Source organism: Puma concolor, chromosome E2, assembly GCF_028749965.1.
Source record: "Puma concolor isolate L17-30 chromosome E2, mPumCon1.1.hap2, whole genome shotgun sequence".
Taxonomy (NCBI): domain Eukaryota; kingdom Metazoa; phylum Chordata; class Mammalia; order Carnivora; family Felidae; genus Puma; species Puma concolor.
Window position 1 is genome coordinate 45,076,933 of NC_141681.1, and position 24,270 is coordinate 45,101,202.

Here is a 24,270-nt window from a genome sequence, read left to right on the forward strand (position 1 = left end):
ATCTCACGGTTTGTGGGTTGGAGCCCTGTGTCGGGCTCTGTGCTGACAGCTCGGAGCCTGGAGCCTGCTTCGGATTCTGTGTCTCCCTCTCCGCCCCTCTACTGCTCATACTCTGTCTCTCTCTGTCTCAAAAATAAATAAAAACATTTTTAAAAATTAAAAAAAAAAAGAGTACTTGAGGTATAAGTGTGCAAGGCAGTCAGAGTGGTGGGAGTGAAAGGCGGAGCTCAAGACTACACTCGCTGAGTGGGTATAGGAGCGAGCCCAGCTTGGGAGCCCTTGGCTGTGTGAGTTTTAGTTCATGAAGCTTCCCTCTGTCTCTCCCCAGCCTCTCTCTTCCCCCTTCGCCTCCTCCCCCACCTCTCTCCCCCCTCCTTTCCTCCCTCCCTCCCTCCCTCTCCATAAGGTGGTTACACCTCAGTCAACCTTTACCTCCGTCACTGTCTCTCTTTATGCCTCTACATGTCTCTGTTTTTCTGTGTTTCTTTGTTCTCATCTCTATCCCCCACTCTCCCCCGTGTTCTGTCTCTCACACGCACCAGAAACTCAATAAATATTTGTTCTCAGTCAATATTTGATTATACCTCTTTCTTTTATTTCTCCATCTCTGAGTCCTCCTGTTTCTCACATCTTTGAATTTTATAACCATATGCTGCTTGGCCTGCCCTCCCCATCCCAGTGTGCGCACACACACACACTCACATGGGATAAGCTTCTTCTGCCTGCTTATCTCCTGCAGGAATTGGAACGGCCCGTTTCCTCCCCCCACCCCTATCGCCATGACTCCGTCCTCTGGTCTTCCTCCAGGAACAAGATGAGGCATCTGGCCTGAGCCCCCACAGCTCCATACTTCATGTTCGCTCTAGTCTTTCTGCTTCCCTCCCATTACTGACCCCTTGCCCTCCCCCACATTCCCTCTCCCAACTGCCCCCCCCCCCCACGCCTCCCGGGGCACAGACTAGATGCAGAACTGGAGGTTCTGTCTTAGGGCCCTCTCACCAGATGGTATCCCTCAGGGCCAGGGTGTAAAGCTGTCAGTTGCTGGGACCTTTAATTAGCACAAACCTTCCACCCTCCACTTTGGCTGTTTTCCTTCTCTGGATGCTCCTGGGACCTCAGGCTCTCCATCTTTCCATGCCTGTGGCCCAAGAGAGCTAGGAAGGGGAAGCGATGTCAGATGTCTGGAAAAACAGCCTTACTACCTGACTTCCTCCCCAAGACTCAGGAGTCCTGGCTCCAAGTTCATCCTATGTCAAAATGCAGTCACTGGAGTCCCCAGAAGGAAGCCAGTTCAGGCCGCCAGACCTAGAAGTCTCTCAGACTCAGGAGTCCTGAAGCTTCTCCCCAAGGTCCTAGGAGTTGAGGCCTCCAACCCTCCCCCCTCAACGCACACACAGGACTTAGGGCAGATGTTCACCGTCTGTGATTTTCAAATCCTCCTGGGCCTGCGTGGGGGTGGGAGAGATTGGTGGTTAATCCACTGACTCTAAGACTTAAGACCAGATTTTCTGACCCCCTATCATCCTCTCCCAACTGCACCATGCTGCAGGCAGGGGACCTAGCTGAGTCCCCAGCTCCTCAGAAACTGGCAGTTCAGGCCATTAACTTGTCAGTCAACAGAGGTCTGTTCGCCCAGTCTTAGAATCCTAGAGTCCAAACGCCTGCCATTTGAGGACGTCAGAATCTGAGCTCAGGAACGAGAGAGAACCTGAGTGTGGGCCCCCAGTCACTACAGGCTCAGGAATGTCAGACCCAGGGTCCCAGCCCCCTCCAGGTCGCACTCGATTGGCTCGGGGTCCCGCCCACCTGCCGGGCCAGCTGCGCAGCGTACCGGCCGGCCAGAAGCGTGGGAACGCCCCAGCTGGGCGGCAGGCGGCCGTCAGGACAAGCTGCGCGGTTCCCAGCCTCCCCGCCTGCCCCAGCTCGGGCACCGCCGCCTCCCAGCCGTCGCCCAGCAACCACAGCGGGGACGAGGGGCTGAGCCGGGACTGCGGGGTCTCGGGAAGGGGTGGGGGATGCTGGGGGCCTGGATTCCTGGATCCTTGGACGTGCTATGGGTTGCAGCAAAAGGGGTTCAACCCCTTTTTAAGAGGGGTTTTGAAGCGAGAAGAGCTGGACCCCCTCCTCTTCTCGGGGGTCCCGGTTGCCCCAGGGACCCCGGTGTCCTCTTCCTGACCCTCAGGCCCAGGGGGGGCCCGGGCCCCGCCTCCCCAGGGCGCGGAAACTAGCGAGGCCCCAGAGGCTCCCGTTTATAGCTTCGTTTCCACTCAGCGCCGTCCCTCCGAGGACCTGGGCTGAGCAAGTTTCTTCCACTCTCTCCCCCCGCCATGTCCCCCACAAGCCTGGCTGGGTGCAGGTGTCCAACTCAGCCGGGACGCCCTTCTTCGACCCAGGTGTTCTGGCTCCCAGACCCCAATTTGGCTGGGGCGCCCGCCCGCAGGGAAACCCCGCCCTGGTTGCCCCCATTCATCCAAGTCTCTGCCGCGCGAGTTCCTCAATGGGAAAGGGCGGGTCCCCAAGGGGGCGGGGCGAGTGGGATCGGGCCCTCCCCGGTCTCTCAGAGACAGAGGGCGCGGAACCCGCCTGTGTTTCAGAGTGTTGGAGCCTGCAGCTGGGCAGACTGGGGGAACTCCAGGCCAGAAACGGGGTGGCCTCTAGCCTGGGGCGAAGAGTCGGGCGCGAAGGGAGCTCCCACCAGGGTCGTGAGAGGTGTGCTATTGAGGAAGAAGTTAGCAGGAAAGCCCGTGCAGCAAGTCTGCGGAATCTTGGGGGACACACGACGGGGATGCTGGTCTCCGCCCTCCTCGTTCTCCTCTTCTGCCTCAGAGGGCATGCAGGTACCTCCAGGGGCGGATGAATTTGGGGGGGGGGGATTGTTTGCCAGCTGCCTCTTTCCTGGGGTGGATGGAACTGGGGGTTCAGACTCCTAGATCTGCCGGAGGAGAACTTCGGGAGCCTAGACTCCTGGGTCCCGAATGAGGGAGCTAAGATCGTTGCTAAACTCAACCTTACTCCCTTCCCCCAATTCTCCTAGGCCCGTCGCCCCATTTCCTGCAACAACCGGATGACCTGGTAGCACTGCTGGGGGCTGAGGCCCGGCTGCCCTGTGCCCTGGGCGAATACTGGGGGCTGGTTCAGTGGACCAAGGACGGGCTGGCTCTAGGGGGTGAAAGGGACCTACCAGGTGAGACTGTTCTCTCTACTCAGGAGGGGTTGGCTCCAGGTGGGGGTGCTGAGCTTGCGCCGTATCTGAAGTCTCTATTTTAATGTTTTCAAATTTAGGAAATTGATGGGCTCAGATAAACATCTGGGAGAACTGAAGTTTTAGCTTCTTTAGGGGGTAGGAGATTTTTATTTGTATTATAAAATACTACATAAATGTAGGAAGGCATATAAAACACAAAAGGAAGATTTGCCAAATAAAGGAGACACTCGTGTAACTACTACTCATGACCCTTGTCAGCTCCTCAGAAGCTTTCTTATTCTCTCTCCTACCATAGCCCTCTCCTCACCCCAGACGTAGTACTAATCTGATTTTTATAGCAATTGTTTTCTTTTTTCTGACGTTTTTACCCCCAAGTTTGCCATGACTCTGGATGCGAGAGGGTTAGTCTCTCTGGCTCAGCACTCACTTTTTGGTGTCTTTCTGGTGTGGGGTGCCTGGGAAAGGAGACTGAGGCCAGGAACTCAGAATCATGGTGACTGCCTCTTCCTTAACTTCAGGGTGGTCCCGGTACTGGATATCAGGGAACGCAGCCAGTGGCCAGCACGACCTTTACATTAGGCCCGTGGAGCTAGAGGATCAAGCATCATATGAATGTCAGGCTACACAAGCGGGCCTCCGCTCTCGGCCAGCCCAACTGCATGTGCTGGGTGAGGACTCAATCCACTTGTACCTGGGAAGCCCAGGGGGACAGCCAGTGCTTAGCTGAGTGTCAGAGTCCGAGGAGCCCAGGGGGGTGGTTAGTTAGAGCTGGGAAGATTGGGGTCTCTGGGCCCAGGGTCCAGCTCTGACTCCAATCCACCCCACAGTACCCCCAGAAGCCCCCCAGGTACTGGGAGGCCCCTTTGTGTCTCTGGTTGCTGGAGTTCCTGCAAATCTGACCTGTCGGAGCCGTGGGGATGCCCGCCCCATCCCTGAGCTGCTGTGGTTCCGAGATGGGATCCGTCTGGATGGGACCACCTTCCACCAGGTCAGGTCGAAATCCCTGTGCAGCTCTTGCCCATTCAGGGAAATCTGCTCAGACCACAGGTTTATCCAGAGGAGAAAAGGGCATGGGAGGAAGGAAGTTCAAGGGTTAGGACCCTTAGTATGTGATTAAGGGTAAGGATTCCAGAGCCAGATATCTCGGGTTCAAATCCTTGCTAGTTGATCAAATCACTTGCTAGTTGATTGATCTTGAGTTCAGGTAACTTAACCTCTCTGTCCCTCAAGTTTCCTTATCTTTATCTGTACAATAGGGACAATAATATTCACTTCATAGGGTAATCGTGAGGATTAAATAAAGTACTTTGAAGTGCCTGATACATAGTAAACACAATATAGCAAAAAGATGAAATCATTATTATTATTCATAACCTCCAGACGCTGCTGAAGGAAGGAACCACTAGGTCGGTGGAGAGCATCTTATCCTTGACTCCTTCCAGCGCTGATGACGGAGCCACCTTGGTCTGCAGGGCCCGGAGCCAGGCCCTGCCCTCAGGGAAGGATACAGCTATCACACTAAGCCTGCAGTGTGAGTGCAGTTAAAAATTGACCCTCCAGGCTGCAGGCCCTTGGGAAAAGAGAGGCCTGAGGTCTGGACTCCAAGGTTTGAGGAAAGAGGAGGCTGTGGACCTGGGACCCTGGGGAAATTGGGAACTGGAGTCTTGGACTTCTTAGCTCAAAAGGAAGAGGAGAGGGGCGCCTGGGTGGCTCAGTCAGTTGAAATTCCAACTTCGGCTCAGGTCATGATCTCATGGTCTGTGAGTTCGAGCCCCACGTCGGGCTCTGTGCTGACAGCTGGGAGCCTGGAGCCTGCTTCAAATTCTGTGTCTCCCTCTCTCTCTGCCCCTCCCCCTCTCATGCTCGCGCGTGCTCTCTCTCTCAAAAATAAACATTAAAAAAAAAAAAAAAAAAAGGAAGAGGAGAGTGGGGACCCAGACTCCTGGGGTGGAGAGGCTGGGCACTGGACTCAGATGCTCCATGGAGGTGTTCCAGGTCCTTGCCCACCGCTAACCATTGACCTACCTCCACAGATCCCCCAGTGGTGACTCTGTCTGCAGAACCACAGAGTGTGCTGGAGGGAGAGAAGGTCACTTTCCTGTGCCAAGCAACAGCCCAACCTCCTGTCACAGGCTATAGGTGAGGTCGCCTCTCCTCAGCCCAGAGCAGGGTTTAGGGAGGACTAGGGTTGGGACGTGCGCGGGAGTGCCAGGGGAGCAGGGACAACATGAGCAGCCTCACTGCCTCTGCAGGTGGGCAAAGGGAGGTTCCCCCGTGCTCGGGGCCCGCGGACCAATGTTGGAGGTTGTGGCAGACGCCTCATTCCTGATTGAGCCAGTGTCCTGCGAGGTCAGCAACGCAGTGGGTAGCGCCAACCGCAGCACAGCGCTGGACGTGCAGTGTGAGCGGGGGCGGGGCCCTGGGTGTGGCCAAAGTGGGGCAGATGGGGGGCGTGGCTGCGACTGGCTGCGGGAGAAGGTGGGACGGAAAAGGATGTAGGCAGGGATTGGCTGTGCTGGGTCAACGCCACGGGGAGCAGGGGCGGGAAGGTGTCGTTTCAGAGTAGCCGATCCTGGGTCTGAAGTTGCATCCCTCCCCGACCATGTGACACCTCCTCTCCTCTCCTCTCCTCCAGTCGGGCCGATTCTGCAGGCAAGGCCGGAGCCCATGTCTGTAGACGTAGGGGGAGACGCTTCCTTCAGCTGTGCCTGGCGCGGGAACCCGCTCCCACGGGTAACTTGGACCCGCAGCGGGGACGCGCAGGTGAGACCCGATCTAAAGCCTGTGGCCGTGGCTGGCGGTGGACAGAACTTCCTCTCAAGGTCCTGCCCCTGATGCCCCTACCCTCTCCCAGGTGCTGGGCTCTGGGCCCACGCTGCGTCTTCCGTCGGTGGGGCCCGAGGATGCAGGCGACTACGTGTGCAGAGCTGAGCCGGGGCTCTCTGGCCTGGGGGGCGGCGCTGCGGAGGCTAGGTTGACTGTGAACGGTGAGAAAGTGGCGCTTCCTAGAAGACCTGGCAGAGACTGGGACGGGACACAGAGTGGGCAGAGGGGGCCAGCCCTAAACGGGGGTGGGCGTGCCCTTGAGAGGGAGAGCTTTTTGGACGGCGGGGCCTGGGGCTGGGAGCCAGACCACGCGAAGGCGAGCCTCTGAGGGATTCGGGGTTTGTTGAGGGGCGTGGCCTGGTTGATTGGCTTTAGTGAAGAGTGCCGATACCTGGCCCCGCCTTATTGAGAACTGACGTTTCTGAGGGCAGGGCCTCTATATGACTGGTCCACAATCTCCAAAACAGCTCCCCCAATTGTGACCGCCCTGCATTCTGCGCCCGCCTTCCTGAGGGGCCCCGCCCGCCTGCAATGTCTAGTCTTTGCATCTCCGGCCCCAGATGCTGTGGTAAGGGAATGTCCCCGCTCTCACGACCAGCCCAGTTGTTATCCCTGTCCTCCCAAGCCAGACCCCCAAAACTGCTATGACCACCTCTAACTTTTCGACACCTTGCCTGCCCTTCCTTCCTTCTCCAGTCTCCTTAATGACCTCCTTTTTGTGTGTGCCCCCAGGTCTGGTCTTGGGATGAGGGCTTTCTGGCGGCGGGGTCGCAGGGTCGGTTCCTGGTGGAGACATTCCCAGCCCCGGAGGGCCGCGGGGGCCAGGGCCCAGCCCTGATCTCTGTGCTACACATTTCGGGGACCCTGGAATCGGACTTCAGCAGGGGTTTCAACTGCAGTGCCAGGAACCGGTTGGGTGAGGGAGGCGCCCGGGTCAGCCTGGGGCGTAGAGGTGAGATCCTGGGCCTGAAGCCTCCAAATCTGAGGATCCCAAACCCCCACACGCCACAGTCTCTAAATCAAAGACCTCCAAATGCAGACACCCTCAAATCTTGAAAGCCTCAAAACTATGAGTCCCTTGAATCCTGAGACCCTCAAAACAGTAAATTCCCTCAAATACGGAATTCTAAACTGAGAGACCCCCCCCCCCTCACACTTAGGTGCCCCAAAGAAAGGAAGTTCCAAATATGGGGAATGGTAAAGTTAAAAACCCTTCAAACTCTAGGACTCCCTAGAGCCAGGGAGTTTAAACTTGTGGAACCTCAAATTCGTGAGCCTGTAAGCCTAAGGGACCTCAAGCTAAGGGACCTACAAACTTGGGTATCCCCAAACTTGGGGACTTTTTGAATCCAGAGACGCCAACGCAAGCAAGTCCTGAGTCCCTGTTCCCCAGTTCTTCCTGGGTCTCATGCTTACCCTCCTCAGAACATCCCCTCTCCTTCCTGTAGACTTGCTGCCCACAGTGCGGATTGTGGCTGCAGTGGCTGCTGCAGCCGTGACTCTTCTTATGGTCATCATTGGGGTGGCCCTCTGCTGCTGGCGCCATGGCAAGGGTTAGTGACTGAGCCCCACCTCAGCACCATCCCCCAGCCCCCTCCCCCCATTGACCTGGCTGAGACCCGCCCCAGTCTCACCTCTCTGGCCTCAGACTCACCTTCAGACCCTGGTTCCTCCCTCATGCCCTAAGTCCTTCTCCTCAGGGTCACACTCCTCCCCCTTGCAGGTTCTCATTGGTTCCCAGCCTCCTGACCCAACCCAGCCCTCTCTCTTCCTGTTCATTGGTCTCTGCAAACCATGACCCTGCCCCATCACTTATCTCTGCCTCCCACTGTCCCTGGCCTCAGCCTCTTTCTCCAAGCAAAAGAACCTGGTACGAATCCCAGGCAGCAGTGATGGCTCCAGTTCAAGAGGCCCTGAAGAGGAGGAGACCGGCAGTGGCGAGGACCGGGTAGGATGCAGGGTCCCCAGACAAGACTCAGCCTCTAGAACAACTAGTAACCCAGTCCCAACTGTTCTCCCAGTCCCCACTGAGCCCCCAAATTCAAAGGCGGTCCACACCCTAATAAGTAATCCCAGGCTAACATGTCCCCCAAGTCCAAATATGCTCCTGACCCAGTTATCTCCTAGACCAAATACGTCCCCAGGGCCCTTTGTTGTCTTGAGTCTAGACCCCAGCTCCAGGTGCTCTTGGTCCCTCCTGCCTGGCCTCCACTGTCCAACTGAGGGTTGTTAAGGTCTGGCGCTGGACCAGGAGGATCCTCTGAGTGCCCCCTCTCACTAAGCACCCTATCCCAGGGCCCCATCATGCAAACGGATCACAGTGACCTGGTTCTGGATGAGGAAGGGGCTCTGGAGACCAAGGTAAGTGTTGGGAAGGGATGGTTTCCTTTCACTGAGTCTCCAGCTCTCTCCCTGCTTGGTCCCCTCCTTTTTCACTCTCTTGCCCCCAGAGCTAGGACCTAGCCCCCTCTACACTTTCCTCCTGCCTCCTGGGCCACTTCACCCACCTCCAGGTCCTGTTTGCACAGCTGCTGATAATGCCCACAAATGTGTCCCAGCCTTGGCCTCCCTCTCGGAGCCCCACATCAGGGCTCACTCTGCCTGTGCTTTCCCATCACAGTCCTGCCTCAGGTCTCCTGGATGCCTCTGCCAGGCCCCTTCCTACCTACCAGCTCCCGCACTGGCCTCACTTCTCCCCAAACCGGCCCTTCCTTTGAAGTCCCCTCTCTTGGCCTCCACTGACCTCAGTCCCTAGCCCAGAGCCCTTCTCTGTCCCCTCTGTACCTAGCACATGCTATTCTATTGGCCTGAAACACCACTTTCCTTCCCATACTACCTAATTCTGCCCTTCATTCCTCTGGTCTCAGCTCACACATTTCTTGTTCTAGAAAGTCCATGCTTCCCTACTCACAGCCCTGATCATTCTGTCTGTGTTCCACCTGCCACAACTAGGACCACTCTGCCCTGGATTCCCATCCCAGCCCTGAAATCCTGTTTGTGCTTCCCCATCAGGCCTTCTCACTCTGCCTGTATTTCCCTCATCACTACCCTGACCCCCCTGGACTCTGGTGATTTGCCATTTCCTCTTTGGCCTGGGATCTCCATGTAGGCAGGGCCCAGTCTCTCCCCTTGATAGACATGTCCAGCAGCAACATAAGACATGACACAGAATCAAAGCCTTGGGGCCGGTGGGCAGATGAATGAATGAATGTCTTGGTCTCAACCCCTCTGTTCCCACTGCATCTCCTTCCAAACCACCAGCCCTCAGCAAGCCTATACTCCTCTGTCGCTGCCTTTCTCTGCCCATTTCCGTCTGTCCTTTTATCTCTTGTCTCTGTTTTCCTGTCCCAATTTGTCTTCCTATCAGTCTGTATGTCTATCTCTCTGACTCTGGGTCTCTGTTTGCTCTCGCTTCTGTCTTTTTGTCTCTCTCTAGGTCTGGCTCTAAGTGTATCTCTCCATTAGTGACCCTCACCCCATCTTATATCCTCACATACATTAACAAATCCCATTTGTCCCTCAGGACCCAACCAATGGTTACTACAAGGTCCGAGGAGTCAGTGTGAGCCTGAGCCTTGGTGAAGGCCCTGGAGGCGGCCTCTTCTTGCCGCCCCCCTCCCCCCTTGGACCTCCAGGGACCCCTACCTTCTATGACTTCAACCCACACCTAGGCACGGTCCCACCCTGCAGACTGTATAGAGCTCGAGCAGGTTATCTCACCACACCCCATCCTCGAGCTTTTACCAGCTACATCAAACCTACATCCATTGGACCCCCAGATCTGACCCCCAGGACTCCACCCTTCCCATACGCTGCCTTCCCCACACCCAGCCACCCACGTCTCCAAACTCATGTGTGACACCTCTCCAAGTGAAGAGTCCTGGGATCTTCAACTTGCCATAATGGATTGTCCTGATTTCTGAGGAACCAGAACAAGATGGTGACCTTACTCCTCCAAAATTGAACACTGATGGGAGAGAAAGATCATTACAATTGTCTGGATTACTGGTGTACAGTCAGCTCAGTCAAAGGGGACTGAGGTCCCCAAGTGGGAGCAAGATGGCCACTATGACCGACTATTCCCCTATGTAAAAGAGATTCAAGATGGCAGATGGGCTCTTTGTAGACGGACGGGGACAGGGGGTGATGGGATGGAAGGCAGGGATGGAAATTGTTTCCAGGTGTGGAAAGAAGAGATTTCAAGATGACCACCTGTACTGAGAAAAAGGCAACGTAGGTTAAGATGGAGGCCAGACCAGGCCCTGTCCTGGTTCTCCCTGAGGGACCCTTTGCTTGGCCAATTCAAGTGCAGCCAATATGGCTAATTACTCTCTGGGAACCCCAGATGGCCACCATCTCGATTCCTTTCAACTTCCTTAAGGGCCCTGGATGAACTGAATCCAAGGAATGAGGATAGGGTGAGAACCATCATGGGGAGAGGAGAGTAGTGTGGGATGGGTGGGGTGGAATCTTGGAATGAGAATATTTATGTTTAATAATAAAAAAAAAAAGTCAATAAGTGAATGCGTCTTGGAGATCCTCCTGGCATTATTACCCTCCATCAAGGAAGGGGTCCATTAAATCAGCCCTAAGACCCTTCCTCTACCCTATTCTCTACCCTAGGCGATGAAGTGGCTGTAGGAACAAAACCTTGAGCCACCTCCCAGCCTTTTGCTACCCATTTAGCACTCCAGGCTCTTTTAACATACATCTACACAAACACACATGCACAGATGCACATACATGATAGTGCTGCCCCAGTTGGCTTGCGGAAAACAGAATTCTACACTTATTTAAGGAGACAAAGCAGTGAGCCCTGAAGAGTAGGCAGGGTGGGAGAGGCTAGGGGTGAGAAAATAGAAATGCCATGGTCCTTAAAGCAAGGATAGGGTTGAGGCCCTTGTCCTGAGGTGCTGGGTACCTGACTCAGGTCATCCTTAAAGAAAGGACCTACGGGCTTTGGTTTTATGCATCCTTGAGCTAGGAATTAAAGGTCCAGACACCTGGGATCCTTGGAAAGCAGAGCAGAAGGCCAAGACCCCAAGAGAAAGGGTGGGGGCTTTTTCTCTGGTCCTGAAAAAGAAAGGGCCCGTAGTCCAGATTCCTGGATCTGAGGAAGAAGGGGACTGGATCTCATCTGCTGCGTCCTTGATTAGGGAAATTTCAGAGCCTGTATTCCTGGGCCCTCAAGAGACAAATCTATCGGGGGACGGTGGAGGTCTTCAATGTTGGCATGCCTGGAAGAGAAAGAGGCTGATTTGTGAGTGTCTGGGTCTGAGGGAAGAGAAAGCTGGGGGTGAGGGTCCTGAGAAAGGGCTCAAAACGGCGGAACCTATGACCCAGACTGCCGGCTAGGCCCTTGCATGGGGTGGGACTCCTGGAATCTCTAGGAGGCGGGGGCCTGGCGCTGGCTCCCACCCGGGGTTCCCGAGCTGCTCCAGTCTGCGCAGAGCTGCCACGCTATTGTCCTGGCTAGGAAGGCGGGGCCGGCGTGGGGCGGGGCTGGCGGCGCCGGCGCAGCCCGGGGGCGGCGGGAGGAGGCGGCGGCGGCGGCGGTGGCGCTGGGAGCTCCTGTCACCGCTGGGGCCGGGCCGGGCCGGGCCGGAGTGCAGGGGACGTGAGGGCGCGAGGGCCGGGACATGGGGCCCACTAGCCCTGCCGCTCGCGGTCTGGGCCGCCACCCGGGCCCGCCGCCGCTGCCGCTGTTGCTGCCACTATTGCTGCTGCTTCTGCGCGCGCAGCTCGCCGTCGGGAGCCTGGCCGGTGGGAGCCCCGGCGCGGCCGAGGTGAGGCCCGGCCGGGTCCTGGGGGATGGGGGAAGGGGCGGGACCGGGCCTTGGGCCCGGACGCGGACGCGTCCAGGGCAGAAAGCGCAGTCTTTCCGGCCAAGTGGTAGGCCCCCATGCGTCCCTAACGGCACTAGGCATTCATGAACCCAGGGGTTCAGGTCCCAGTTCCCCCATCTTCTGTCCTCCCAGCTGCCTCCCGCCGCTAGCTTAGGAACTGGCTTTTCCAGAGCCGTGGTCCCAAAAGCCCAGCCCCCTCAGACCCTCTCGACCTAGGTGAGTCAGCCCCAACCAGACAGGACCCACCAGACAGTAAGACACCTGGATCCAAGAATCTTGGCCCCTTACATCCTCTGGACATATTTGAGGGCCCCCTCAGCCTCCCAGAACCGAGGAGTCTAGGTCTTCAGACACCGACCCCCGACCCAGGATGTAGCTTTCCAGCCCTCAAAGGACCTGGTGCCCAGGCCTGCAGGGCCCTGAAGCCAGGCCTTGTCGTCTTTGCACCGGAGAATAGGACCCTGAGCTAGGGATGGTGGGAGGAGGGGCCAGAACGCCTGGGTTCTGGCCTCCTCCCCCGCGATTCAGTTTTAACCCCTTCGGGCTCCAGTGCGGCTGCGCCGGGGTGGGGGCGGAGCCTGTCTCCGCGGCAACAAGGCCGCGAGCCTCTCGGGGGACCTGGGTCGCCATAGCAACGGGAGAGCTGCGGCGCCCCCGCCCAGTGGGAGCTGTTTCCCGGGGAACAGTACCTCTTAGGAGGCGGGTGCGCGGTACTTGGTGCTTAGGAGGCGGGTGCTGGGGTTCTGAACCTCCGGGTCCTAAGGAGCAAAGGTCTGGGGGACACACGTGCCAGCGTCCCTGGGCCCTCTCTGACCCCTCTGACCCGACCCTCAGGCTCCAGGGTCGGCCCAGGTGGCTGGACTGTGTGGGCACCTAACTCTTCACCGGGACCTGCGCACCGGCCGCTGGGAACCAGACCAACAGCGCTCACGACGCTGTCTCCGCGATCCGCAACGGGTGCTGGAATACTGCAGACAGGTGGGCGGGACCTGCTGGGAGGGGCGTGGTCCGCAGGAAAACGGTTCCGAGACTGTCCGGATAGCCCAAAAGAAAGAAGCTAGTCGTGCAAAAGGCATGGTCCAGGGAGAATGAGAGATCTAAGTAGTCAGGGGAAGCTAGGGGGCGTGGCTGAGAAAGAGGCGAATTTAGGATAGGGCAGGACCTGTTTTTGAGAAACTAGGGCAGGAAAGGAGAACTGTGCAAAGAGGGTCAGCTAAGAACTATATCCAGTGAAGAGACAGTTTAGCAATCTGTGGTAGGTACCTTAAGGAGTAGGGGCACAGGTGGGCGTGGTCAAAGGAGAGGCGGGGCTAAGAAAAAAGACCTTTTGGACCTGCAAGAGAGTGGAGCCCAATGCGAGAGTGGAAAGCTGGGAGGTGTAGCTATGAAAAGCCAGTTCTAATACAAAGAGAAGGGATGCTTACTGAGAGGCCAAACAGAGAAAACGGTGAGGCTTAAAAGGAGGGCGGAACCTATTGGAGGAGGGGACAGAGGTGACCAGAAGAGAGGCAGGTCTACGGGGATTGAGTTTCTGGGCAGATGGCGGGGCTTCTGAGGGAGAGCTACTGGGGGCGTGGCCAAGGAGCTTGCTGGCTTAGCTACCGAGTCTACCGAGAAGCAGAACCTAGGGAGATCACTAGAGCCTTGTAAAGGGACATGGCCAGTGGAGAAGCACAGCTGGCAGGGGGCGAGGCTGTGGGCTGATCACTCTCACCCGCTGCCCCCAGATGTACCCGGAGCTGCAGATTGCACGTGTGGAACAGGCGACACAGGCCATCCCCATGGAGCGCTGGTGTGGGGGCTCTCGAGGTGGCCGCTGTGCTCACCCCCACCACCAGGTTGTGCCTTTCCAATGCCTGCGTGAGTCCCAGGCTGGGGGCAGGGAACAGAAGTGGGGGTTTCCCTGGGGTGAGATTCTGAGCCCTGGTCTCAGGCTCATATTAGGAAGCTGGATGCATGCCTGGGTCCAGAGTGGGGCAGAGAAACCTCTGAGGATAAAATGTCTGGATTCTGAAGAGGGTAGAGCTAGTGTCTGTGGGAGAGTCTCACTCTGGTGCCCCCACTCTCCAGCAGGTGAATTCGTGAGCGAGGCCCTGCTGGTGCCTGAAGGCTGCCGGTTCTTGCATCAGGAGCGCATGGACCAGTGTGAGAGTTCAACTCGGAGGCATCAGGAGGCACAGGAGGTCAGGAGCCTGGCCCATCCATTCTCACTCCCCAACCCAGGAATCCAGTCCCCTAACAACCCACCCCCCCTCCCCAAACCTGACTCTGGGCCTCAGCCCCCTCTTCCCACTGGGACAGAATCAGGAATCCAGGCCCCCAGTCCCATCAGCCCCCAAGACCCAGGCATCCAGGCTCCCTCTCTACCCTCTCCTAGCCCACAATCCTGGCATCTGGGCCTACTCTTCCCGCAGGCCTGCCGTTCCCAGGGCCTCATCCTGCATGGCTCGGGCATGCTTTTGCCCTGTGGCACGGATCGGTTCCGAGGTGTGGAGTATGTGTGCTGCCCCCCTCCAGTCACCCCTGATCCATCTGGGACAGCAGTTGGGTGAGTGGGAAGGAACCCTCCACGCCCATCCCAAGGCTCCTGAAGCAGGAAATGGAAGCCTGGGGGCCTGGGTCGTATTCTCACTGCCTCAAGTCTTCTGTTCCCTCAGTGACCCCTCCACCCGGTCCTGGCCCCTAGGGGGCAGAGTAGAGGGGGGTGAGGACGAGGAAGAAGAGGAATCCTTCCTACAGCCAGTAGACGATTACTTCGTGGAGCCCCCACGGGCTGAAGAGGAAGAAGAGGAGGAAAGAGTCCCACCCTCAAGCTCCCATAGCCCTGCAGGGTTCAGCAAAGGTGAGACTGTCTCTGAACTCTTAGTTCCCTCTATCCTGGAGGGAGGATGATTTGAGGGAGCCTTGGTGTAGAGGCATCTTTGGGAGGGACCTGTTGGGGAGAGACCCAACTGGGGGGAATGGAAGGGATGGGAGTAACACTGGGTAAAGAAGAGGTGGAAGGGCTGTCCTGTGCAGAATGCAAAGGGTGAGGGTGGCTTGGGGGTACCTGAAAGTGGAGGAGCCATCTGGTAGTTCCTAAGGATTATTTTGGGGAAGCTTGAAGGATGGTGTAGATTTCTAAGCTTTGCAAGAACATGCCCAGTTCAGAACTATATCTCTCATGATGCCCTGCACCATCTATGGTTAAGTAGACACATGGTGGTCTCCAGTGTGCTCTAGGAAATGTAGTTCTCCAAGAAGGGAGGGTAACCTGAAGATGGGCTTCAGACTGATTCCCCGGTTCCTGGCCTTGCAGTGACCACCACCGCAAGGCCCACAGATGGTGTGGACGTGTACTTTGGCATGCCTGGAGAAATCAGCGAGCATGAGGGTTTCCTGAGAGCCAAGATGGACCTGGAGGAACGTAGGATGCGCCAGATTAATGAGGTGATGATACTGGGGCCTCAGGATTTCCCACAACACAGAACTCCCTGAATGCCAGGAATTTCCTCAGAGGCACATTGAGACTACCTCCAAAGACTCCCCAAGCCCCCATCCAACCCCTAATCCTCAACACCACCTCTGGGATGACCAGGGATCCCTGACCCACCTAGAATCCCACTGAGATGCCAGCAGATTCTATGGAAACTCTGGTGAACTGCATTCTTCCACTTACATTCCTTCAGAGCCTGACCTCTTGTGAACTCAAGAGCAAGTAGGACTTATAGGATCTGGAGCCTCCAAAGTCTGGAAGAGGGATTGGGGGACTCACTGGGTGGAGCAGGGTAGATTCGAGGATCCTGAAGTTCCTCTTGCCCCTAGGTGATGCGTGAATGGGCCATGGCAGACAACCAGTCCAAGAACCTGCCGAAAGCTGACAGACAGGCCCTGAATGAGGTAGGACACCCTCTGGCGGGTCCTACTTTTGCCTGTCCGATACCTAGGACACACCTGGTCTCAGTTGGGTCCAGGCCTGGTCTTGGCTCATCCTGTCCCACCCCTTCCTACTTATATTGGTCTCTCCTGGCCCCCTCCCTCCATTTGGCTCCACTCCTCTTGGCCTGTGTCTGACCTGGCATTTCTCTCCTCTTCAGACTGGCCTTGTTTTGCCTTGATCCTCACTTGATCCTTACCTCTCAGGGTAGGCTCTGTGGTCATCTCCCAAACTGAGTCCCAGCAAGATGCATCCTGGTCCTTCTCAGCATCCTTGATTCATTCACATTCCTATTAGGCCCCATCCCCTGGCTCTGGTCCCACCCCTCTAATCTCACTTTCACTCTCAGTCCCTCCTCAGTAGGCCCAGCCTCGTGACTCACTGATCACCTCTAGAGGCCCCACCCCCTCCTTTTAGGTTAGCCCCATTCCTGATCTGTGCTCTACCCCTCTAGGTCCTATTTAGGCACAGCCATCTCCAGTTGGCCCCGCCCAGGCCTACAGCCTTACCTTTCCTATAATACTTGGAAAATATTTCACCAGAACATGAGCTGCCTCAGTTCCTAGATTGTTCCCACCCGGTAGAGTTTACATCCTCAGATCAGCTCCCAATTGGCCTGGTCCTGCCTGCACTCTGCCTGCTCCTGTATCCCCACTCCTTCCAGTCCACATCCTGTGATCTGGTCCCACCCTAGAGTCGACTCTACTCATGCCTAGATCCACCGCACCACCCTCCGCCACATGGCCCTATAGACTGCCTTTCCAGAGTGTTGACCTGGACTTTCACCTATCTTCACCTCTCCTGGCCCTGTGCTCACCCCCTTGCCAGCACTTCCAGTCCATTCTGCAGACCCTGGAGGAGCAGGTGTCTGGTGAGCGACAGCGCCTGGTGGAGACCCATGCCACCCGAGTCATCGCCCTTATCAACGACCAGCGCCGGGCAGCCTTGGAAGGTTTCCTGGCAGCACTGCAGGGAGATCCGCCTCAGGTGTGGGAGCCGTTGGGGCAGGGGCGGTGGGTGAAAAGGTCTGGGGCAGGCCTTAGGCAGCCTGTCCCTTCCACAGGCAGAGCGCGTCCTGCTGGCCCTGCGGCGTTACCTGCGTGCAGAGCAGAAGGAACGAAGGCACACGCTGAGGCACTACCAGCACGTGGCTGCCGTGGATCCTGAGAAGGCCCAGCAGATGCGCTTCCAGGTGCTCAGATGCTCCTGGCTCCCAAATACCCTGTTGTCCCTCAGACCCCAGTCTCCAGGGCCCCACCCCTCAGACCCTCTTTCTGTCCCTTGGACCTCTACCTATCCCTGGCAAGCTTGGCCCCACGCCTCTCCCCAGTCTTGGGACCTTTCCAGCCCCTTGGGTCCCTACTTCCTGACCCTGGAATGTTGCCCTTTACCCCCACCCTGGCTCCTTGCCTTTGACGCCCTTCTTGTCCCTTTGATTCCTACTTCCTTTCCCAGAATTTTCCTCCAATGCCTTGAACCCTGTTCCTGTCCCTCAGTTCTCCTTCCTCCCAAACACCACTTATTTTCCATGCAACCCTTATTCTGTGCCCTCAGATCCCAATTCCTAGTTCTTCGATGTTCTCTTCCTGTCCATGAATACTCCATTCTGTGCTCTTGAATTCCATGTCTTGCCCTTGAAAGACATCATTTCTGGGGCTCCTGGGTGGCTCAGTTGGTTAAGCATCCGACTTCAGCTCAGATCATGATCTCACGGTTCGTGAGTTCGAGCCCTGCGTCAGGCTGTGTGCTGACAGCTCAGAGCCTGGAGCCTTCTTCAGATTCTCTCTCTGTCTCTCTCTCTCTCTCTCTGCCCCTCCCTTGCTTATACTCTCTCAAAAATAAATAAATAAAAAACATTAAACACAGGGCGCCTTGGGTGCTCGGTCAGCTGAGTGACTTCGGCTCAGGTCATGATCTCACAGCTCGTGAATTTGAGCCCCATGTTGGACTCTGTGCTGACAGTTCAGAGCCTGGAGCCTGCTTCAGATTCTGTGTTTCCCTCTCTCTCTGCCCTCCCCCAACTTGTGCTCTGTCTCTGTATCTGTCTCTCTCTCTCAAAATATAAACATAAAGATTTTTTTAAATTTTAAACACAAAAGAAGAAAGACATCATTTGTATATGACTCTCTCATCCCATTTCTTTCTCTATAATCCCTGAAACCTTACTTTCTATTCCTCAGACCCTACTTTCTGCTCCTCCTACCCACTTCCTCCCCTTCCTATCTTCTATGCCATATCCCTGGTATGTTATACGTACATTGTCTCTTGTGCATTTTTCCTAGTGACTACTTTTCTTTTTGCCTTAATTCCTTTTCCAAGCCTCTCACTTCCTGTCTTCTATACACCTTTTCCTTTTCTTTTTATTCTGCTTCGCCTCCAGTTTCCTTCCTCCTCTGGCCCAATTACTGGCTCTTGTGCCCTACTTCCTGTCCATTGTATATGCTATTTTCCCTTGGACCCTATTGACCTTCCTTCTGCACTCTGCCTCAGTTTCCCCATCTCTAGGCAGTAGGCTAGAGAACTGCCTACTTCCCAGTTCATCGTTCATCCTCACCTCCCCACAGGTGCAGACCCACCTTCAAGTAATTGAGGAAAGGATGAATCAGAGCCTGGGGTTGCTGGACCAGAACCCCCGCCTGGCTCAGGAGTTGCGGCCCCAGATCCGTGAGTGCCTGTGACCCCTGGTTCCCATTCCTGATCTGTGAAGGCAGATATTGACCCCCAAACTTTTCTTCCCCCCTCCACCGTTTCAGTTATTTATTCCTATGTAACGAACTCCAGAACATAGTGGCTTTAAAGACAACTATTTTCTTTGCTCATGATTCTGCCATCTGGTCAGTGTGTGGCTACTCTTGGCTAGCAAATCAGTTAAGGGATGGGACTCTGGCACAGACAGGCCTCTCTTCCTCTCCATGTCAGCTCAGGGTCTCTTATCCATGGAGCCCCTCTGCATGGTCTCTCAGCAGGATACCTGGACTTCCTGCACAGTGGTTCACGCTCCCCAAAGCATGAAAGTGAAAGCTGCCAAGTCGTCTTAAGGCAGGGGCCCACCTTCTGTTGATTAAAGCAAGTGACAAACTCAGTCCAGATTCAAAGGGAGGAGGCCTGAATGAGAGCATGAGCACCAAAAAGTGTGATCTCCCAAAGCCCCCAGATCTATTGTGACTTCCTACTGGATGTCCCACACCTATCCCTGCTCTTTAAAGAGGCCAGTCTTGGGGTGCCTGGGTGACTCAGTCAGTTAAGTGTCTGACCTTGATTTCAGCTCAGGTCATGATCTCACAGTTCGTGGGATCAAGCCCTGCATCAGGCCCTGCACTGACAGTGTGGAGCCTGCTGGGATTCTCACTCGTTCTCCTTCTCTCTCTCTCTATGCCTCCCCCACTCATGCTCTTTCTCTCTCTCTCTCAAAATAAATAAATAAACATTTTTAAAAAAGAGGCCATTCTCTTGAAACTTCAACCTCCGTCCTCCCTGCCAGGGGTGCCTTCATCTAGCTCCCCAATTTCCCCAGATCATACTTACAGCTACCCCCAATCACTCTAGTATTAGGGTGCCATTTATTCACCTGGTTTTGCTTTGTGACATCCCTATGGGGGTCGTGATGTCGACCCCCTTTCTGCATGTTCCCCTCAGAGGAACTTCTCCACTCTGAGCACCTGGGTCCCAATGAATTGGAAGCCCCCGCCCCAGGGGGCAGCAGTGAGGACAAGGGTGGGCTGCAGCCTCTGGATTCCAAGGATGGTGAGTTCACCCAAATGTAGATAACCCTAGACTTTGGGGGACAGGCACCCCCAATCCTAATCCCTTAAATTTGGGGGGTATCTTAGCCACCACAGTGAATGGGAGAGGATAGGAGCGGATGTCTAAGGTTGTGGAAGCCTCTGTAGGATCCTTGATCCTCCTGCCTTGGCTGGGAGGGTGTGTCTCCACCCTTTTCCTCCATGATGCCCTCCTTTCTTCACTGTTCCACCTGTCTTGCTTCTTCTGGCTGCCAGCAGACACCCCCATGGCCCTTCCGAAAGGTGAGTATCTCCCAGAATAGACCCCAGCCACCAAATCCCACTAGTCCCTGAGCCCCGAACGGAAAAGGGTCCATACATTGGGAACTCCCGACCTGCTGGGGTAAAGTCCGGTGCCCCTTCTGACCGCCTCCTCAGGCAGGGGTAGCACCATACTCAACTCTTAGTAATGAGATAGGACTTGGGGGTTAGGGTCCACAGAACAAGACGCTGCATCCTCTGGGAAAGAGAAGATGTCCCCCCTGGAGCAGTATGAGCGAAAGGTAAGTGAGACCTGTGGACGTTGAGGGTGGATGGGAGAGGGGTCCTGGACTCCTTGGTCTGAAGGAGGAGGGTGTTAGGGGTTTGGATCCTTTGGCCTGAGGGAATAAGGGATTGAGGACAAGGACTTTGGGGTCCTAAGGAAGAAGAAGGCTGGGGATGCCCTGCTGGGGCCCAGGGGAGGAGGAGGCTGGTGCCCAGACGCCTGAGTCCCTGACACCTCCTGCTCCCCCAGGTGAATGTATCTGTTCCAAGGGGTTTTCCTTTCCACTCAGCGGAGATTCAGAGAGATGAGCTGGTAAGAGGAGGATTATTCTGGGTACCTAGGGGGAGAGGTCAGAAGGCAGTGGCTAGGCTGTGACTCCCAAAGCCACACAGGGCCCTGGTGAGCCTCACAGATGGCCTCTGCCCCATGTCCTCTCCATGCAGGCACCAGCTGGGACAGGTGTATCCCGAGAGGCCGTGTCTGGTCTGCTGATCATGGGAGCAGGTGGGGGCTCCCTGATCGTCCTCTCCCTCCTGCTCTTGCGTAGGAAGAAGCCCTATGGGGCTATCAGCCATGGAGTGGTGGAGGTGAGAGGCACAAAGACATGGTATATGGGGAAGGAGTTCCAGAACCTGGGCACAGGGGCGCTGTGAGATCTGCGGTCAGGTCTCTATGCCCCTCTGTTCCTCCCCGCCCCAAATGCAGGTGGACCCTATGCTGACCCTGGAGGAGCAGCAGCTGCGTGAACTGCAGCGTCATGGCTATGAGAACCCCACCTACCGCTTCCTGGAGGAACGACCCTGAACCAGCCCCCTTCACCCCTTTGGCTGAGCCCAGAGCTTCCCTCTTCCTGGAGCCCCAGAACCCCAACTCCCATCCTGGGGGAGGGGTCTCAAAATTGTTCATTTCACACTCTTTGTGAGGGGACTGGAAATTCTTATTTCCCCTTTCCAATTCCAAATTCCATCCCCAAGAAATCCCCAGGTATTCCCAGCTGCCTCCCTGCTTGGGACCTCCTCACTTTAATTTATTTTGTAAGTTAATTTATTGTTCTTTAAGGTGACCACCAGCTTGGTCCCAGTGTCTGTTGTTCCCTGGAATTCACCCTCCCATGTGATCCCCACTAACATCCCAATAAAATCCTTTTCCCCACCAGGCCATCCTGCGTCTCTTGGGGGGGAATCAGTGTGTAGTCATAGCTCTGGACTCTGGTGCGGATCCCTGCCCAGGCCTCCTTCACCTCTGAAAAACGTATGAAGGATCTTTAAATCTGGGCGGGGCCTTTAGGAAGGGTGGGGCCCAAAGACTTGGAAGGCTCCCTCTGCCCGCTCAGAAGCTTTCCGTGGTGCCAAACGGTGTGTTACTTCTAGACCTGTATTTGCTGAACCCCAGGGTAGACTCCGAGGAAGCTGTTTCTAGCAGTTTCTCCTGCCTTCCGTTCACCCTCACTCTCAGTCACACACAGCATCCACCCCCAACCTTCGAGCCTAAGGAGAGAATGAGGATCTTGAAACTCTCTTCCCATTCACAAGCCTTCATCACTTCTTTGGGAGGCAATAGGAATCCCCCTGATATGTGGAAATCCAGTTATGTCCTAGGGAGGGGTATGTGATGTCTGCAAGCACCTATTGGAATTTAAACCCTCATGCGCACCATTTTGTAACACTAGAGTTAACCCTCTACATATGCTGTTACCTGTCCCAAAAGGGTTGTTACGGGGATTAAAAGGGTTGATATTTGTGGAGACTTAGAAATGTGCCTGCCATTTCACAACCACTTCACAAGTATTTGTTAAATAAATTTTAAAGCAGTGTGGCAGCAAATACTCATGGCACTCCCTCTGTGCTGAGTACGGCTCCAAGAGCTTTCTTTTTTTTAAGTAGGCCCCATGCCCAACGTGTGGTTTGAGCCAACTACTCTGAGCTCAAGAATCGTGTGCTCTACCGACTGAGCCAGCCAGGCACCCCTGCTCTGAGAGCTTTTTACATACACTGACACACTTAATCACTACTTCGATCCCATAAAGGAGGTATTATGATTATTCATTCCCATTTATAGATTAAGAAATGGATATAAGAAGTCATATCACATGCCCACGGTCACTATGTAGGAATGGTCAGAGCTAGATATTCAACCCAGGCAACCTCACCCCAGCACCCATACTCTTGGCCATTTTGCTAACCAGCTGTCTGGTAATTTGAGGCTGTTCAAGTTGTACACTGCAAAATTCCAAGTCATACCATTCACTATGGATTTGCATTTTTACCACAACTTCCCAGCAGGTGGCAGTAATATGCCATGTTCTAATGTCAGCACACAATTTTCTGACATATGGCCTAGGGAGGGAGCATCTATTTCTTTCTTTCTCTCTTTCTTTCTTTTTAACATTTATTTTGAGAGAGAGAGAGAGAAAGCATGAGTCAGGAAGGGGCAGAGAGAGGGGGAGAGAGAGAGAAGGAGAGAATCCTAAGCAGGCTCCACACTGCCAGTGCAGAGCCCAACGAGGGTCTCGAACCCACCAACCATGAGATCATGTTGGACGCTTAACCGACAAAGCCACCCAGGCGCCTGGGAGCATCTGTTTCTAATTTTCCCGAGGGCCTTTGAGCTCACAATGTCTCTTACAATACATGCATGTAAATACAGGTCATGTATATTAAATACAGACCTAGTATGGGGCGCCTGGGTGGCGCAGTTGGTTAAGCGTCCGACTTCAGCCAGGTCACGATCTCGCGGTCCGTGAGTTCGAGCCCCGCGTCGGGCTCTGGGCTGATGGCTCGGAGCCTGGAGCCTGTTTCCGATTCTGTGTCTCCCTCTCTCTCTGCCCCTCCCCCGTTCATGCTCTGTCTCTCTCTGTCCCAAAAATAAATAAAAACGTTGAAAAAAAAAATTTAAATACAGACCTAGTAGACATTGTGAGGGAGATGCCTACATGATGCAAGTTGGATACAATGCCACAGCTTCATTAGAGAACCCAGTTTGCGACGTCATTCTGATTTCGGTTTTAGCTTCAGTTGTACTGAGACAACCCTAGCAGAAACCTATAACTAGCACCACAGGTAGGGGAAAAAGTTGCTTTTGTGTGTTTTCACAGACAAGTGTGATCAACAGGCTAACAATGGGTAAGGAGCTCCAAGCAGATGGAACAGGAAATGAAAGGCCGTTTTGCTCACTACGCTCAGTGTATGATTCCTTAATGTTTACATATTAATGGCAATACTTAGGGTAATTTTAAAACACTTATTATTGAAATTCCAGCAGGAAGAATAACTTTGTTATTATTTGACGCTGCCCTCTTTTCCCATTGAAAACAATTTGTTAATTTTTCTTTTAATAATACAGTTTCGGGGCGCCTGGGTGGCGCAGTCGGTTGAGCGTCCGACTTCAGCCAGGTCACGATCTCGCGGTCCGTGAGTTCGAGCCCCGCGTCAGGCTCTGGGCTGATGGCTCGGAGCCTGGAGCCTGTTTCTGATTCTGTGTCTCCCTCTCTCTCTGCCCCTCCCCCGTTCATGCTCTGTCTCTCTCTGTCCCAAAAATAAATAAACGTTGAAAAAAAAATTTTTTTAAATAAAAAAATAATACAGTTTCTTAGAGACATTTTATAATTTTATCATGTTGTGTGTGTGTGTGTGTGTGCGTGTGCACGTGCATGTGTGTGTTGATACATGTTGGGATATACGTCTTCTTTTTAGATTTTTAAAAAATGTTTATTTTTGAGAGAAAGAACGAGTTGAGGAGGGGCAGAGAGGGAGGGGGACAAAAGATTTGAAGCGGGCTCTGCACTGAGAGCAGAGAGGTAAGGTGGGTCTCAAACTCACGAACCTTGATACCATGACCTGAAGTCAGACCTTAACTGAGCCACTCCGGTGCCCTGGGATATGCATCTTATATGTCAATAGAATCTAAGATGCCATCAATGGTAAGAATTGTCTTTAGGTACCACAAAGGAAAAAAACACAAATTTTTTTTAATTTAAAGTTTTGGTGGGTTTTTTTTTTTTTTAATTTTTGAGAGAGAGACAGAGAGAGAGAGAGAGCAGGGGAGGGGCAGAGAGAGAGAGGGAGAGAGAATCCCAAGCAGACTCCACACTGTCAGCATGGAGCCCAATGTGGGGTTCGAACTCACAAACCATGAGATTACGACCTGAGCTGAAAGCAAGAGTCAGACGCTTACCCAAGCCACCCAGGCACCCCAAAATACAGAAATTA

At 54.7% G+C, this 24,270-nt stretch overlaps 2 protein-coding genes across 4 annotated transcripts; both read left to right on the plus strand.

Moving 5' to 3' along the window:
- Positions 1-2,046: 2,046 nt before the first annotated feature.
- KIRREL2 (kirre like nephrin family adhesion molecule 2) lies at positions 2,047-10,018 on the plus strand. Of its 2 annotated transcripts, none has more exons than XM_086690911.1 (15): positions 2,047-2,837; positions 3,035-3,184; positions 3,724-3,873; positions 4,033-4,193; positions 4,586-4,736; positions 5,239-5,344; positions 5,458-5,606; positions 5,841-5,968; positions 6,060-6,192; positions 6,499-6,599; positions 6,764-6,983; positions 7,480-7,584; positions 7,876-7,979; positions 8,327-8,392; positions 9,468-9,578. In XM_086690911.1, the coding sequence occupies exons 1-15, from the start codon at positions 2,498-2,500 to the stop codon at positions 9,477-9,479; spliced, it is 2,076 nt and encodes a 691-aa protein (XP_086547037.1). In that variant the 5' UTR covers positions 2,047-2,497; the 3' UTR covers positions 9,480-9,578. The 2 variants fall into 2 exon arrangements, with proteins under 2 accessions (XP_086547037.1, XP_025770311.2); XM_025914526.2 differs by having other exon boundaries at positions 2,051-2,837; positions 9,555-10,018.
- A 1,532-nt stretch (positions 10,019-11,550) lies between these two features.
- Positions 11,551-21,214, plus strand: APLP1 (amyloid beta precursor like protein 1). 2 transcript variants are annotated; one of them, XM_086690957.1, is made up of 17 exons: positions 11,551-11,817; positions 12,712-12,855; positions 13,605-13,737; positions 13,948-14,060; positions 14,292-14,425; positions 14,535-14,719; positions 15,176-15,306; positions 15,682-15,756; positions 16,622-16,780; positions 16,857-16,985; positions 18,358-18,457; positions 19,430-19,537; positions 19,792-19,818; positions 20,008-20,078; positions 20,312-20,374; positions 20,506-20,649; positions 20,768-21,214. In XM_086690957.1, exons 1-17 carry the CDS (start codon positions 11,671-11,673, stop codon positions 20,864-20,866), a joined length of 1,962 nt encoding a protein of 653 aa, XP_086547083.1. In that variant the 5' UTR covers positions 11,551-11,670; the 3' UTR covers positions 20,867-21,214. The 2 variants fall into 2 exon arrangements, with proteins under 2 accessions (XP_086547083.1, XP_086547084.1); XM_086690958.1 differs by having other exon boundaries at positions 19,795-19,818.
- Positions 21,215-24,270: the final 3,056 nt, after the last annotated feature.